Source organism: Eublepharis macularius, chromosome 5 (assembly GCF_028583425.1).
Source record: "Eublepharis macularius isolate TG4126 chromosome 5, MPM_Emac_v1.0, whole genome shotgun sequence".
In the NCBI taxonomy this organism is placed as follows: domain Eukaryota; kingdom Metazoa; phylum Chordata; class Lepidosauria; order Squamata; family Eublepharidae; genus Eublepharis; species Eublepharis macularius.
In genome coordinates this window covers 4,525,870-4,542,119 of record NC_072794.1, presented here as the reverse complement: position 1 = coordinate 4,542,119, position 16,250 = coordinate 4,525,870, and the positions used below count along the sequence as shown (strand labels likewise).

Below are 16,250 nucleotides of genomic sequence, written 5' to 3'. Positions count from 1 at the left end.
CAGTCACTACACAAAAGAAAAGAGGACTATTACCAAAGACTTTTTTTGGATTAATGCAACAGGAAGCGTTGGAAGATGTGTGGAGAACGCAGAATCCCACAAGCAGACAATATACCTTTTTCTCTGCAAGACATTCTACCTTATCGCGTATTGATATGATCTGGGCCTCAAAGGACTTAGTACTTTGGACTAAGGAAGTAGAAATAATGCCCATGGTAGGCTCAGATCATAACCTAATTATGTGGAAGTTTGGAAAAAGAACTAAGAGAAAAGGATGGAGAATAAATGAGGATTTGTTGCAAGAAGGAGAAAATATGGAAATGTTGAGAAGGGAGACTAAATTCTTCATACAGTACAACATGAATCAAGAAGTACCAACCAATAAGGTATGGGACACGTATAAAGCAGTAATCAGAGGTGTATTAATGGACTTAAATGGAAGACTTCGAAGGAAAAAAGAGGAGAAGAGACAGGAGATTATGGAAAAAATAAAAGCCAAAGAAATACAGCTGAAGAAAAGACCAGGGAAAAAGAAAATATATCAGGATATTAAAATCCTTCAGGAGCAGTTGACGGCTATGAATAATAAAGAACTGGAATGGAATCTTAAAAGACTGAATCAAAAGTCGTTTGAAGGGGCGAATAAACCTGGGAAATTTTTGGCATGGCAATTGAAGAAAAGAAAGGAGAAAAAGATAATAAATAAAATATGTGATGACAATAAAGTACACCTGGAACAGGTTGCTATTAGCAGAGCCTTTTATAAATTCTACGCTAAATTGTATGATAAGAAAGAAGTGAATAAAGACGCGATAGCCGCATACTTGGAGAAAATGAAGCTCCCAGTAATTTCCGAGGAGTGGAGAGTTAAACTAAACAGCGAAGTAACAGAAGAAGAGATAAGGAAGGCAATACAGTCAACAAACTTGGGAAAAGCGCCAGGGCCTGATGGACTTACAGCTAAGTTTTACAAGGCAATGGCCAATGAACTGGTACCGTTTTTAAAAGAGGTGATCAATGGTGTTTTGAGGGACCAAAGGATCCCAGATACCTGGAGTGAAGCAAATATATCATTGATCCCCAAAGAAGGACAGGACTTGACCAATGTCAAAAACTACAGACCTATCTCTTTACTCAATAATGACTATAAGATTTATGCAAAGATCTTGGCAGAGAGAATAAAGGGATGGCTAGCCGAAGTTATTGGAGAAGAACAAGCAGGCTTTTTACCAAACAGACAAATTAGAGACAACCTAAGGACAGTTATAAACGCTATAGAATACTATGATAGGCGATGTGATAAGGAGGTTGGTTTCTTCTTTGTAGACGCTGAAAAAGCATTTGACAATTTGAACTGGGACTTTATGTTTGCCACCATGGAACAGCTACAAATGGGGGAAAGGTTCATAAGAGCAGTGAGAGAAATTTATAGAGACCAGAGTGCAGCAATTGTGGTGAATGATGAGCTGACTAAAAAATTGATTATTGGAAAGGGTACAAGACAAGGTTGCCCGCTATCCCCATTGTTGTTTATTTTGGTTCTTGAAATTTTGATGATGCAGATTCGAGAAGACAATGCAATCCGTGGTATAAAGATAAAAGACTTTTCCTATAAGGTCAGAGCGTTTGCAGATGATATAATGTTAATTGTGGAAGATCCAATTGAAAACATGCCCAAGGTAATAGAAAAAATTAAAGAGTTTGAAGACTTGGCAGGTTTTTATGTAAACAAAAAGAAATCAAAGATTTTATGTAAGAATATGACCAAACAAAAACAACAGTTATTAACGGAAATAACAGATTGTGAGGTAACAAGTAAGGTGAAGTATTTGGGAATTGAATTGACTGCAAAAAACATAGATCTATTAAAGAATAATTATGAGAAATTATGGACTCAAATAGAGCATGATTTGATTAAATGGAATAGACTGAACTTGTCATGGCTGGGAAGAATTGCAGTAATCAAGATGAACGTGTTACCAAGAGTTATGTTTCTGTTACAGACGATACCAATCATTAGGGACTCCAAGCAATTTGATAAATGACAGAGGAAAATATCAGAGTTTGTGTGGGCAGGCAGGAAGCCTCGAGTGAAAATGAAAGTGTTACAGGATGCAAAAGAAAGAGGGGGAATGCAACTGCCCAACTTGAGACTTTATTATGATGCAATCTGTCTGGTATGGTTGAAGGATTGGATCATGTTGAAAAATCGCAAACTGCTGGCCTTAGAGGGATACAAAAAATTATTTGGATGGCATGCATACCTATGGTATGATAAAGTAAAAGCAGATTCTATGTTTCTGCATCACTACATTCGGAGAAGCCTCTTCACAATTTGGAAGAAGTATAAAGAATACCTACAAGAAGGAATTCCCTCCTGGGTGGTTCCATATGAAGTAATAGATCCAAGAACGGTCGATAATGAACAACAGTGTTTAACGTACAAGGAGATAACTCAAATAGAATCTTCTAAAACAAGAATAAGAACGCAACAAGAGTTGTCTCCAAACTACGACTGGTTTCAATATAGACAAGTTAGAGATCTTTATTACTCAGACTGTGCGAAGGGAGGGATAAGGATGGAGGACTCAGAATTAGAGAAAGTAATTTTACAAGAAGACCAAAAGGAAATTTCCAAGGTTTACAAAGTGTTGTTAAAATGGTATACTGAAGATGAGATAGTCAAAGTGCAAATGGTGAAGTGGGCTATAAACTTTAACAAAGAAATAACAATGGAGGCATGGGAATACTTGTGGAAACATACATTGAAAATCACGACATGTACCAATATTAAAGAGAATATTTATAAAATGATCTACCGTTGGTATCTGACGCCAAAGAAGATTGCGCTAGGGAACTCGAATATGTCTAATAAATGCTGGAAATGTAAAAAACATGAGGGATCAATGTATCACATGTGGTGGACTTGCGAGGTAGCTAGGCAGTACTGGGGGGAAATAATAAGAGTAATGAGTGAGATTTTACAATTTCAAGTGAATAAGAACCCAGAACTCCTGCTACTAAACTTGGGAATGGAAGACATCCCAGCACAACATAGGACATTGTTATTTTACATGACGGCAGCAGCCAGACTTTTGTACGCGCAGAAGTGGAAAGTACAAGAAGTGCCAACTACTGAGGACTGGATTTACAAATTGCTGTACATGGCGGAGATGGACAAAATGACAAGAAAACTGAGAGACCTTGATCCAGGGCAGTTTAACACGGACTGGGGAAAGCTGAAACAATATCTGGTGAAAAAATGGGAGGTGGGAGGAGAACTGTGGCAGTTTGAAAACTATTGAGGTACACAGGAGGAGAGAAGTGACTATACCGAGGGGGTGGAGAGTTAATGGAAAAATTCTAAGCAACTTTATATGATTTTTAAGTATTATATGTTATAGAGTTGATACTATGAGAACTATTGGGATAGAAATTAACTAATCTATATTTTTTGGAAAGATAACCGTATAACATAGAGTGAATATATACATACATACGTAAATTTAAAGACAGGTCTAATTGTTAGACTTATGGTATATGTATAGATAAAGAATAATATATAGAATAGAAGCCTAAGTAAATGACAATAAGTGTGTATAATAAGTATGTGTATAGCAGTATTGGAATTGATGTATAAAGGGGGGCAAATTGTTTGTCCCATATCGAGGAGAATAGAAGGAGTAAGATAAAACACAGGTTATCAAAATGAATTATTATTAGTAGTTTTAATGAAGAAGATAGATTAAGAGGATTTTATTTATATGACAATTTATATGACAATCTATATGTGAAAGGAAGTGGAAATAGTGCTTAGAAGAATCTGAAAGTATATTATAACAAATAAATAAAATAAGTATGAAGGGAGTAGAGGGAAAGTGGATAGGGGGTTGGAAAACTGTTGGAAGTCAACAAAAAGGGGGGGAAAGGGAGGGGGTTAGAATTAGAAAAAATTAAAGAATGTGATTATAATTGTTATTATATGTTTCTAATCCAATAAAAATTCTTTTAAAAAATAAAAAAAGAAGATTTTAGGTGAGAAATGTATGCGTCTTTGTGTTTATGAAATTCAAATGCATTTCAAAGAAGACTAACAGCTCAATCCTAAGGGTGGTGGGTGGTGGTGGAAAATGCTCAGGGAGCGAACTAAGGCTTACACTGGCGGAACTGGCTCTTATGTCAACGTAAACCCCTCTCCGCCGGTGCCCACCCAAGGCGCAGTACTGCAGATGGGTCGCCGCTGGCGGGTACAATTAGCGGCCTGGCAGAAGTGCAAGTGTGGTGCAAGTTCCCGTGCCAGCGCGGGAGGGGGCAGGCCGCAAGTTACTCCACTTCCAACGCCTCTCCAGCCCTGGGGAAAGTTACGCCACAAAGAAAGGTATAGCCCATAGGCGCCCATTGAATGGGAAAACTCTCCCGGTGCTCAGCCCGCCCCTGCAGCCTGAAGGAGCATAGGATGGGAACTACCATGGGGGCCAATCCATGTGCGCTGCCATGGTGGGAGAGCCCCACTCCCCGCACCCAATCACCTGCTCACGCACCCTACAAAACTTCAGGCTGCGCTGCTCATGACCTCATGTAGGTGAGCACATGGCTGAAGGCTCTGCCTGTCAGCCCTCTGCCGTGGGGACTTTGTGCACGAGGCAGGAGAGTGGGTACTAACAGTGGCGGGCCCTGAGCGCACTGCAGGGACTTAGCGGGAGAACTGGGAGCACTTTGCACTTGCTTAAGGGAAAAAGGGCAAAGTCCAGAATGTCTGATTAATAATAACCACTCAAGTCTCCTTGCAGGTTATCTGACTCTGAAGTTCCAGCTCGGTAAGGAACGATGGAGCACTGACAAATAAGAAGGAGATGGGTGGCGGCTAACCCGGCTCACTGATTTGTGCCAGCTGCCCTCTCACCTGAACTCGCCTGACCACTAGCCTCTTCAGGTGAGGTTCGGCGGAGGAGGGGGCAGTGGCGGCAGCATTTGATACAGCCAATTGGGGGGGGCAGCGCTACCCATGTGGGAGCTCTGTTCAGACTCCCTCAGCTGGGGCCCCTCCCAGCAGAGAAGGAAGTGTGGCCAGTGGTTGGGTTGACTGGGTGCTCAGCCACTTGACTTTCTCCCTCATGGGATAAGATCATCTCAAGGCAGAGCGCTGTCTCACCAGAGAGTCATGAATCATGTGGTCGCGAGTGGCACCTGTGGAGCTGCTGCCACAGCTCTTACACCCAAAGGACACCTTCCCAGACGTTGCATATTGAGCTTGGCATCAGCCACGCCCTGGCCTGGATTACTTGCAACACGTGTCTGTTTCCCTTGCAGGCAGATCGCCACTCATCTGGGAGACCAAGGGACATGGCTGTTGGAGCTCCCCATAAGCCTCCGTAAGTGCCTGTCAGGTCCTCCCCAGGGAGCAGTTTACCAAGGCAGCCGGTGGCGTGGCCAAATTGGCAGGAAATACTTCCAGACAACCTTTGCACTTTTTTCAGTTTAATAAAATACGTGCTGAAAAACAAGAAACTGCTGTCTGTTTGCTCGCTCCCCTGACAATGACAATGACAATAGCTGCCGCCGCCCCCAACTCCCCGTTGGGATGTCTTCTCACACATCCCCACAAATTTTTCCTGGCTTGGGGCTGGGATCGATGGGGTGGGCTCTGCTGCCAGGAGGAGCAGGTGTCAAGTGGCGCCCTGTCCAGCTTCCCTGCCCCCTTCCCTCCCCTCAATGTAATTTCAGCCACTGGGGAGGGAATTCAAGTGTGGCCCATGAATGTCTGGCAGGGTGGGGTGTGCGCGCACCACTGAGGACGTTCATTCTCTGACTGACTGAGCTGCTGGCGTCTGATAAGCCACGCAGAGGGGAAGGCAGAAGTTACTGCAGGGAGGTGGGGGATGTGGTGCGACATCTTCGGATCTCCTCCTCCTGCAGAAGAATGGACCACCCTCTGTTTTGCTGTTTCCAAAAGCAGGGATGGACTTGGGAAATCTTGCATGGGGAGGGGGTGAATGGTGGCCCCCAGAGCACTTTCTTTGCTCCCACGGGCTGTCAGCCTGGGGGGAGGGGGGCTGGAGTGGACTGGGGCGTGGCTCTCAAGGTCCAACCCGCGTTTTTGTATCATTGTGATGCAGTGATTGTTCAAATGGTGCCGCCACAAGTCTGTGGGTGTTTTGCACTTTCTTCTGGCCTCTTGTTTGGTTTCCAACGGGCATTCCTGTCACTCATTGTAGAACCCGCTGCCCCCACCTGCCTCTCTGGATCCTGGGGGCTGCTCCCAAGTGCTGCAGGCTTTCTGGTCCCACTTTTCAGGGAGGGGGAACCTGTTTCTCATGGTAGCAGCGGCAGTGGCGGGAATTTGCAGGCGCACCAAGCTGCGACCACCGGCCTGGCCCTCATCAGAAATGGGGGCTGGATGGGCGAGGGGGTGGGTGTTCGATCTGGACCTTCACTGTCACCTCTGCACCCCTCCCTGGCAGGGATGCCTGCTCTCCAAGAGGAGGGCCTATTGGTGGCAGAAGGGATCGTGGCCTCCTCATTGGCTGCGCTGCTGCTTGCCCCTCGCCTGCCTGTCAGGGGAGGGGTGTGGCCATTGGCTGGTGTGAGCAGGGTTGTCTGGGGAACGGTGGGCAGGTGCTCCTGGCAGCAGCCACACCTCACCTTGCCGCACTTGGGCGCCACCGGGACTCTCCTGCAAAAGTCCATAGGGAGCCATGGAGCGGAGTCCCATTTACACCAATGCACGCGCGACAGTACTACTTCGAGGCTTAAGATTGAGCTGTCAGTATGATCTGATTTTAAATCAGATTTGTTAACAAATTTAATTTTTACTGCATGCATATGATCATCACTAATTGGATTTAGTTTAATATGTGTTTATATTTTACCATCTTGCTTAATTAAAAGAATTAGGGTTTATTTTAATAAAGAGTAAAGATTTAAACTCTTAAAGAAGTTTCTGTGTACCTTGATGGAAAAGAGTTAAACAAGAAGAGCCCACTTACAAATAATCTGTATAAGAACCAGGGTCTTAAAAAGAGCTCTTATCAGACCTCATTAGAAGCTCTGATGCTATCCAGATTTTGGGAAATAAATTTTGCACATTAGAATGGAATAGATGTAAGTTCCCTGCATGCCCCAACGCAGCACACTTGCTCCGTGTCTGCTGCCAAGACAAACAGGATGAGGCCCACTGACCAGGTCTTGTTGTAGTAGGCAAGGGGTACAGCTGTGGTTGTGGGGAGTGGGTGGGAAGAAGGATTTTAATTTGCCTTCTTATCCTCTCAAACGTCAGGAACCCATAGTTGAACGAGTTAAGTATCTAAATTTATGAAGACACGTATTTGTTGCAGCGAACATCATCTTAGGAGAGGTATTCCCTGCTTTCTCAAGAGTTACCTGAGAAGAGGCTTTCCACCACTCTAGAGGCATTCCTTCCTTCTCTCACAGCTATCTTAAAAGAGACAAGAACTTTAGACTTACCATGAAAGTTCTTTCTATTTGAGGTAGAGGAGGTGATCTTGATGTTTGGTACTCCTTCTCCCATGATCTCTGAAGACAGGAATTAGGCCATTCCTTTCCTGCCTTTGAGGAGAGGGAGGACCCCTCCAGAACTTTCCACTTAAATGTCATCATACAGAACTTAATCTGTATTACACAAGTAAAGGACAAGGCCCCAAAAGGGCCAACCTCTTTTCGGTAGAAAAGAGCATTTAACTATAAACTGTAACAGCAGAAAAAACAAAATGGTTGAAACATATGAAACAAGAGGGCTCATCATTCCACAGATAAGGGCGGGTCCAGGATGTCTTCCTCTACCTCAAACAGAAGGAACCTTCACTAAGTCCAAAGTTCTTTTCTCATTTGAGGAGAGGAGAGCCAGTTTTGTGTAGTGGTTAAGAGTGCTGGGACTCTAATCTGGAGAACTGGGTTTGATTCCCCACTCCGCCGCTTGAAGCCAGCTGGGTGACCTGGGTCAGTCACAGTTTCTAGGAGCTCTCTCAGCCGCACCCACCTCACAGGGTGTTTGTTGTGGGGATAATAATAACATACTTTGTAAATTGCTCTGAGTGGGTGTTAAGTCGTCCTGAAGGACAGTATATAAATCAAATGTTGTTGTTATTGTTATTGATGCTTGGGATGTTACAAAGCTTGTCCCAAGATGGATGGACAGCCCTCTGTCTCTGTTCCTCTTACATCACCTATTGAAGGACTCATCACCCAAAGGTCACATCAGCCACTGGTTTTGTATGCCATTTTGTAATGGCATGCAAAAGCAGATGTAGCTGCCCAAGCAGCAGCTCTACAAATATCCAGAAGTGATGCACTGGAGTGAAAAGCAGCCGTGGTGGCTGTGTTCCTGGTTGAGCGGGCTGTAATTTCATCCTGAGGTTTAAGCCCTTGAGGAACATAAGCTAAGATGATGCACACTCTGAGCCACCTGCTGAGAGATGCTTTGGACATCTTCCTACCCGAGCTCCTGGATGGTATGCCACAAACAGAGCATCTGATCTACTGACTGAAGCTGTACATTGAATGTAGATACATAAGGCCCTTCGCATATCCAAGGTATGCCAGTTCTTCTCCTTGGAATGTGATGGATTGGGACAGCTCCTGAGACGTGTGGAACGCCAAATTGACCTTTGGGATAAACGAAGGGTCCTCTCGGAGAACCACAACATCCCTTTGGAAGATGCCTTTAACTATAGACTGAGCTCCCCACTCTGACACACGTCTGGCAGAGGTGATGGCTACGAGGAATAGCACCTTAAGCATGAAGAACCTAAGAGATGGCTCTCATAATGGTTACAGAACGAAGGTTCTGTAAGTGCTTGGAGAACCACCTGAAGTCTCCAGGAGGGGAAAGGATGAACCAGGGGTAGATTGGAAAGCGCCGCTCCTCTGAGGAAACACTTGACAGGTGGGTGGTCCTGACCTCTGTTCTGCCACCCAGCTGTCAAGTGTTTCCTCAGCGGAGCGGCACTTTCCAACCTACCCCTGGTTCATCCTTTCCCCTCCTGGAGACTTCAGGTGGTTCTCGAAGTGCTGGAGTCACTGCTCCTTGTATGAAGGAAAGAAAGGCAGGGACATCTGCCTCCACTGGAGTCTTGCGCTTCCTTCAGTACCATCTGATGAATGCCTTCCAGGCATAGCTATATATCCTTTCCAATGACAGTAGCCTGTTTCATGTCATAGTCTTCACAACCTGTTCAGAGAACACCAGATTTAAGGCCTAGCTGTTCAATCTCCAAGTGGTCAGGAACAGCCAGGCTGGGTCAGGGTAACGTACTGGCCCCTGTGACAGAGCGTCTGGCAGAGTTGGGAGGGTCCGGGGAGGTTGGACGGACAGCGCAATCAGGTCTGAAAACCAGGGTCTCCTCAGTCATCATGGATCCAGTCTGCCCTCCCTCACTTGAGTTTCTGCAGTGCTCTGGAGATCAGTGGGACTGGAGGAAGAGAATAAAGCAGTCCAGGTGGCCACTTGGATAGGAGCGCATCTGTCTTCTCCACTTGCAGACAGCAGCAGTGGGAGAGGAAGCGCTTCATCTTTGCATTGGTAAAGAAGAGGTAAAGAAGTCTACGGAGGAAAAACCAAACAGATGAGTCATTTGCTCAAAAAGAATTTGGGACGGAGACCATGCTCCTTGCTCCAGGAGCATGTTTATTGCCTGTTTATTGAAGGCACCCTTGATGAACTCCGCTTGGAGAGATGCTAGGTGCCTCTCCGACCATTTCATGATTGAGGCTGCTTCCTGCTGAAGTGTCTGGGATCATGTGCCTTCCTGGCGATTGATACGATCCTTGACTGAGGAGGGAAGACGTATAGTTTCTTGCCATGCCCAATGTGGAACCACTGGGCAGAGGTTTTAGCCCATTCCTCCTAGACCCCTTTGATGAAAAAAATGAGGAACAGAGAAGGGTTTGGAATGTACTGAATGCTTCTGTGGCCCCATCTTCATCATCCTCATCCTCATCTGGCTCTGGGTCCACTTAGGGAGTGGAAGTGGCAGACTTCTTAAAGCCCTGTAGAGTACGGGTGGCCACTCATCGTGAGAGAACAGCCTGTGAGACTGAGGGGCTTGCTGAGGGGGGTGGGGTCTTCATACGGAAGTTCCCCTTCCTCTCTCTCTGAAACAAATTCCAAATGCTCAGAATCAAAGTTATAGACTCCCTCTGTCAGCCAGGAAGACTCTGGAGATTAATCCCAGGGAGATGGGGAAGGTGTCGCTTCAGTGGGCCACGGGGGTTTTCCTGGTAACTTGAAGCGACCTGCAAGAGATTCCTGGGTCCCCAGGTAGCCTGTCTCATAGGAAGAACTTGGCGGGGGGGCGGGGGGGCACCTGAAGAGATGTGCCTCTTTCTGCCCTGGGATTGCACTCTTCGGATCAGCTCATCATTAAAGAAGTTGGTCAGCCACTCCTGAAAACCTGGTGGAGCAGGGAATGCATCCCCCCCCCTCCCATAAAGGGCCCGGGAAAACAGCTGTTCACTCGCAACCTCCTGATTGGTTTGCATGAGAGCTGCAGGTGAAGCGGAGGCTGACACAGGTTGCTGGCAATGGCTGCAGCACAGAGCTACAGTTTTCCTGGTGTCAGAAAAAGGGAGTTCTGACTCTCGAAAGCCTACGCTCTGAAAATCTTGTTGGTCCCTAAAGGGCCAGTGGACTCATCGTATTCTGCAGTTTTCCTGCCAAAACTGCTCTTGCAGCCAGCCGGAGTGCTTTTGGTTTCAGCCTGTTGCTCTACAGTGCTGCTTTTAGCAGAAAATTTGCTCCTCCCCTTTTGTTTTGGCAGGTCCTTCAGCATACAGGTGGCCTGGCTGTCTCCATTTCAGTCAACTGAAATGTAAATGTAGATGACTTAGCTGCAGAAGTTCTGGCAGCAGGTCACTACACAACAGAGGTGAAGGGGAACAGAGGAAGACCAAGAGGCTTTCTTCCCCCCAATATAGAGACAGAAAAAAGGGAAAAAAACACACGTTGAAGGCACATAGGGAAAGAAAAAAATGGCCTAAGTATCTCTGGGGGGGGGGGAGGCCAAGAGACGGTGAGAGTTCTGCACTCACAAGGAGGCAGGGAAGGAACTGAAGAGGCGGGAAAGGACCTAATTCCCTACCCCCGAGGATCATGGGAGGAGGAGTACCCAAGCGCCAGAATGCCCGTCTCTCCTTAAATGAGGAATCCCCATTTCTCTCTCAAAAAGGAATGCCTCTTCTAAGATGCTGCATGCAATCTGCCATTTTTTAAAAAACTGCATTAACAATAACTTCTTGATAAATAACTGGGGTAGATTTTTTGCCATTCAAAATATTTTTAATTGATCCATTGAATCAATCACCTGAATGAATTAATATGAATGAACTAATAAACACTGTACAACTATCTAAAGTTAGTTATTATTGCTACGCAGTTCCCCTACATGCCACGGCTCCCCCACTTCAACCACCAAAACTCTGCCCACAATCGATACCTCAGGCTCCGAGATCGAGGACGCAGACATGGCGAGTGGCGTCCATCTTCACCTATGACGCTTTCCGTGCTCCGGAAGTGCTTGGAGAGGAAGTGCAGCTCATCTGGGGTGGGCTGGTAGGGCAGCTGATGGAGCCGCTCCTGGGAGGAGGAGGAGGAGGACTGGAAAGGGAGAGATGGGAGGGGGCAGCTGTGAGAAGGAAGACCAGCCCCCCACAGCTGGAAAGTCTGAAATTTTGCTGAGGAAATGGCCCCTCAGCACAAGCAGCAGTCTGGAAAGACGGGGTTGGAAGCTACAAATGCAGTATTGATTTGTCTAACTCAATGGCTGTAAGGTCCGCAGACCTATCTGGAGCATGGATAGGATTCTGTCCCTGACCCTCTGATCCCGTATGGCTTTTCTTCAGCAAGCCAGGCAGGGGCTTCCTAACCACACCACTCTGTAACTGGACAAAACTGAGGCCAGTCACCCCCTCCTCTCCATCAAACTCTGTGGCACAGACACTCCCAGGTCTGAGGCCAGCACCTCTGAATGGGCCCCCACCCCATGGCTTGAGCTTCCGCTTCCACCCGGGCATTCCAATATTGCAAGGGCCTTTGAGGTGGCAGGGACTGGTTTCCCTTAGCACCAAATTTGGAACGCACACTGGAACAGGATGTTGATTGTTTTAACACAGAAAATGACTAGTCCTGAACAGAAAAAGGATGTAAACAGATTGCTGTCCCGGCTACACCTCGCGCTGTAGTTACCGAGACAGTGGAGCTGGGGGTATTGGTCCCGTAGCCAGAGGAGGGTAGCGAAGCCAGCGACCACCTTCTGCCATCAGCCCTGAAAAGACCCATTCAGAGGTCAGCTTCTCCACGATTGCTCTGACCAATGCAAACACCCGTGCAGCACCAGCAGCCACCAGAGCTTCCACAATGTGGTTTGCCAGAGAACGTCCAGTCGACTGCCGTGACACAACACCAGCTCGGCATGCAAGAAGCCCCAGGCTCCACCACCAGCAAGCTGGGAAAGGCCCTTTCCTTGCCCAAGATCTTGGAAGGCCACTGCTGGCTGCTGTTCTGTCCCTTTATAGTCCCTCAGTGTCCAACAATATCCCCATATTTCCTAATCAGGAAAACAACTTTTTACTTTCATTTCATTTTTGCAGGCAAATTCACATTAGGAGAAATCTGAGACAGAATTTTTTCTCCCTAGTTGATTTCCAGTCTAGTTTTTCTCTGGTTCCCAATGCTTTCTGCTCACCTAAGACACACAGCCAGACCCACAAAAGTTCATACTCTTTCCACTAACAGTTCCACTAACGGTTCTGCTTTTTGTGCACTCAAGTCTCTGAGACTGAGGCTGCAAGACCCAGAGATTTTAAATCCCTACAACCCTCACCTCCTGGTGGAGTTACCTGTCAGTCCGTGGAACATGGCTAAGCCAGAAATGCGTCGGTCAATCAGGAAAAGAGAAAGCAGAGAGAAAGAGAAGAAAGAAGTGAGAATTAAGAACAGCAAGGATGTAGCCCCCCTCCCCCCTGCCACGCTTTTGGACCTTCCTCAGAACTCGAATTGCACACCTCTTTGCTTAACTCTTGCAAAATTATGTTTTCCTTGTTGTGTTTCTCAAACGCTTTGGCATTTCACTGCAAGGAAAAGAGCAACTGAGGAGAGAGCGATCAGGAAAAGATGATGATGTAGGAGCTGCCTGTGGTGAAGAACACACTGTACAAGCCCAGAGGCATTTTCACCTTGAATGTTACTCTGTGCAATCCAGAGCTGGGCCTTCCCCTTGGAAACAGGCTGAACTGCTGGTTCTGGGTAGGACCCCTACCCCCGTTTCCTCCAAGAGGACCTAAGGCAATCTATCTACTCACATTACACGGCCGCTACAGTGAGTCTCAGAGCTCACTAACCCCGGCAGGGGCCTTGACTACTTTTCTTGGCACAGACAGCCTCACTTTGGGAATTTCTGTTTGCGAAGGCTACCTCCTTCAGAACCTCTTACCTGCGAAAAAATGGGAAACTGGCTGAGGACCCACTGGGGAAGTTGCGAGGGCTCTCCACAGGACTGCTCCCAGCTGCACAGAAACAAAGAAGGCGAGCAAAAAGATCTGTTTCACATCCCGCCCAGCAAAGAAAAAGGTTCAATCCAGAGCAGGGATGGGGGATGAAGGAGTGGAATAAGAGCACATTACAATTCAGTCCTAAAGCCTCAAGTGCAGCCAGCTTAGTCAAAAGGTCAGGTAAGCTTAAAAGCCTCGGGAGGGGGGGGGGATGTCACTGCTCTTTCCTCCCAAGCGCGAGGGGCTGCTCCCTCCCACCTGCTGCAACCAACACTCCCTTTCTCCAGGGGAGGGGCCACTGCTGAAGGGCCAGCTTACCTGTGGCCACGGAAAGGGGAGACAGAGGGCGGGAGAGAGTGGGTGAAGGTGTTCCCACTGCCAAGCTCTTCCTGTTGTTTCGACAGCTGCAAAAGTAGGGAGAGAGAGAGAGAAAATGAGGCAAAGGACAAAAGGCGCCCTCAGTACCCAGGAGAGAGATACATTTTCTGGAAATTTTGAAGCCACAGGGGGAGGGGAGACAACTCTGCCCCTCATTCTTTTTGCAGAAAAAATTGGAAATTTTGAGAAAAAAATAAATACAAAATAAATAATCTAGTTACCTATCAAACCTAAACTTATTTAACAACATAAAATGCTTCATTTATAACTTATATATATATAAAACTGTACTATTTGGCATATTTATAGGATTTAAAAATTTTATTTATAGACCACTTTTCTCAATGAGACTCAAGGCACAGTGCAAGTCAATATAATCAAAGCTAGGACATTCAAACGAGCAAATACAGTAAGGGTATGGGGACTGCAGAAATCTGAAAACAAGTATAGATCTGAATACAGAGACGAAATATTGCTGAAAAAAGCATAACTAATGACATCTCTAATGATGCAGAAACTACCCAGTAAGAGCATAGCTACTTCAGCAGACAGTACCCAGTAGTATAGGCTACAGTCCCTGTCCCTCGACCAAAGCATCTCTCTGAGCCATTTCTTTCACCCTGAGTGAAAAAGCCCTCCTGAATAGTTCAGTTTTGCAGTTTGTAGAAAGCCAGAAGAGTGGGAACTTACCTGACCTCCTCAGGCAGGTCATTCCTTAAGGTAGGGGCCACCATAGAGAATGCATGTGTATGGACAGCTGTTGATTTTGCCCAGCTACAGGGTGTTAACTGCAGAAGGCCTTGTTCAGATAAGCGACATTGCTCTAGTAGAGCATAGGGGAATAAGTGGTCCTGCAGCGATTAGGGGTCATGGCCACGAAGGGCATTGTATGCAACAGTCAAAACTTTCAACTGAGCCTGGTAACTGATGGGTAGCCAAGGGAGTGACTGGAGAAAGGTCAGCAAAGAGCAATCTTGTTAATAACTTCAAGAAGCTTCACGTTCCAAGCTTCCACATGCTTCCTCAACAAAGCACATGTCTGGAATTCTAAAATGCTTCAGAGTATCTGGGAATCCCAAAGGATCCATGAGCCTCCATGAGTGGACCATTTGAGTGGGTCCTCCCTTTTTGTGGGGTGTTGGGGCATATGTGAGCCCCGTGGCGCAGGGTGGTAAGCTGCAGTACTGCAGTCCAAGCTCTGCTCACGACCTGAGTTCGATCCCAGTGGAAGCCGGGTTCAGGTAGCTGGCTCAAGGTTGACTCAGCCTTCCATCCTTCCGAGGTCGGTAAAATGAGTACCCAGTTTCCTGGGGGTAAAGCGTAGATGACTGGGGAAGGCAATGGCAAACCACCCCGTAACAAAAAGTCTGCCAAGAAAATGTCGTGATGCGACATCCCCCCATGTGTCAGTAATGACTCGGTGCTTGCACAGGGGACTACCTTTACCTTTTAGGGCATATTCACCTTGCCTTCACTAATGATCAGAACACGGTTCATTCTGAATTTCCAATCCCGAAAGAAGACCTTCCCTCAAAGGCTCAGTGCAACATATTAAGTCCAAGGTGTGGCCTCTTTCACGTGTGGGGACTTGAGGCTGAGGGCTGCCAAGGAAGCTATGAAATCCTGGGCCGGCCCTAAAGTGGAGCATTCAGCATGGATATCGAAGTCCCCCAAACAATCACTCTAGGTGTCTCCAGCACCGCATCCGAGAGCATCTCAACTAACTCAGGCAGGGTGCTTACTGGGGAACAAGGCGGCCAGTAAACAAGCAGAATAGCCAACCTATCCTTCGTTCCCAATGTAAGGAGCAATACAGTCAATGCCAGCTACAGTCTGAATCACAAGTCGGTGGATATAAACCACTTCATTTTCTATACAAAAAATGACAAATATGCCCAACAGTACACTTCAGAAAGAGTTGCAAACTTCTGTACCCTATGCTACTACAGGACATGTATCTTTATTTTGGCAATCTGAAAGGTAACAAAAATAAATGTTGAAAGTACAAAACAAATTCTGTAATAAACATATGGAAGTGTATTATTTGGACAGAAAAGTGAGCCAGTTTGGTGTAGTGGTTAAGAGTGCTGGGACTCTAATCTGGAGAGCCGGGTTTGATTCCCCACTCCTTCGCTTGAAGCCAGCTGGGTGACCTTGGGCCAGTCACAGCTCTGTCAGACCTCTCTCAGCCCCACCCACCTCACAGGGTGATTGTTGTTGTGGGGATAATAATAGCATACTTTGTAAACTGCTCTGAGTGGGTGTCAAGTCATCCTGAAGGGCGGTATATAAATTGAATGTTGTTGTTGTGGTTGTTACAATAGCTGGGACAAACAGCATGTTTGGATATTGATGAACTTTGTAAAATA

General features: G+C 46.4%; 1 protein-coding gene across 3 annotated transcripts in view; it reads right to left on the bottom strand.

The window, feature by feature from the left end:
- The window catches only part of MAST3 (microtubule associated serine/threonine kinase 3), an 80,565-nt gene that overhangs the window by 32,543 nt on the left and 31,772 nt on the right, over nt 1-16,250 (bottom strand). For all 3 annotated transcript variants that reach the window (XM_054979808.1, XM_054979810.1, XM_054979809.1), the window contains 5 exons: nt 13,822-13,907; nt 13,446-13,518; nt 12,853-12,873; nt 12,200-12,278; nt 11,451-11,611 (listed from right to left, as the gene is read on the bottom strand). In XM_054979808.1, the coding sequence (XP_054835783.1) occupies nt 11,451-11,611; nt 12,200-12,278; nt 12,853-12,873; nt 13,446-13,518; nt 13,822-13,907 (420 nt within the window). The remainder of the gene's footprint in view (nt 1-11,450; nt 11,612-12,199; nt 12,279-12,852; nt 12,874-13,445; nt 13,519-13,821; nt 13,908-16,250) is intronic.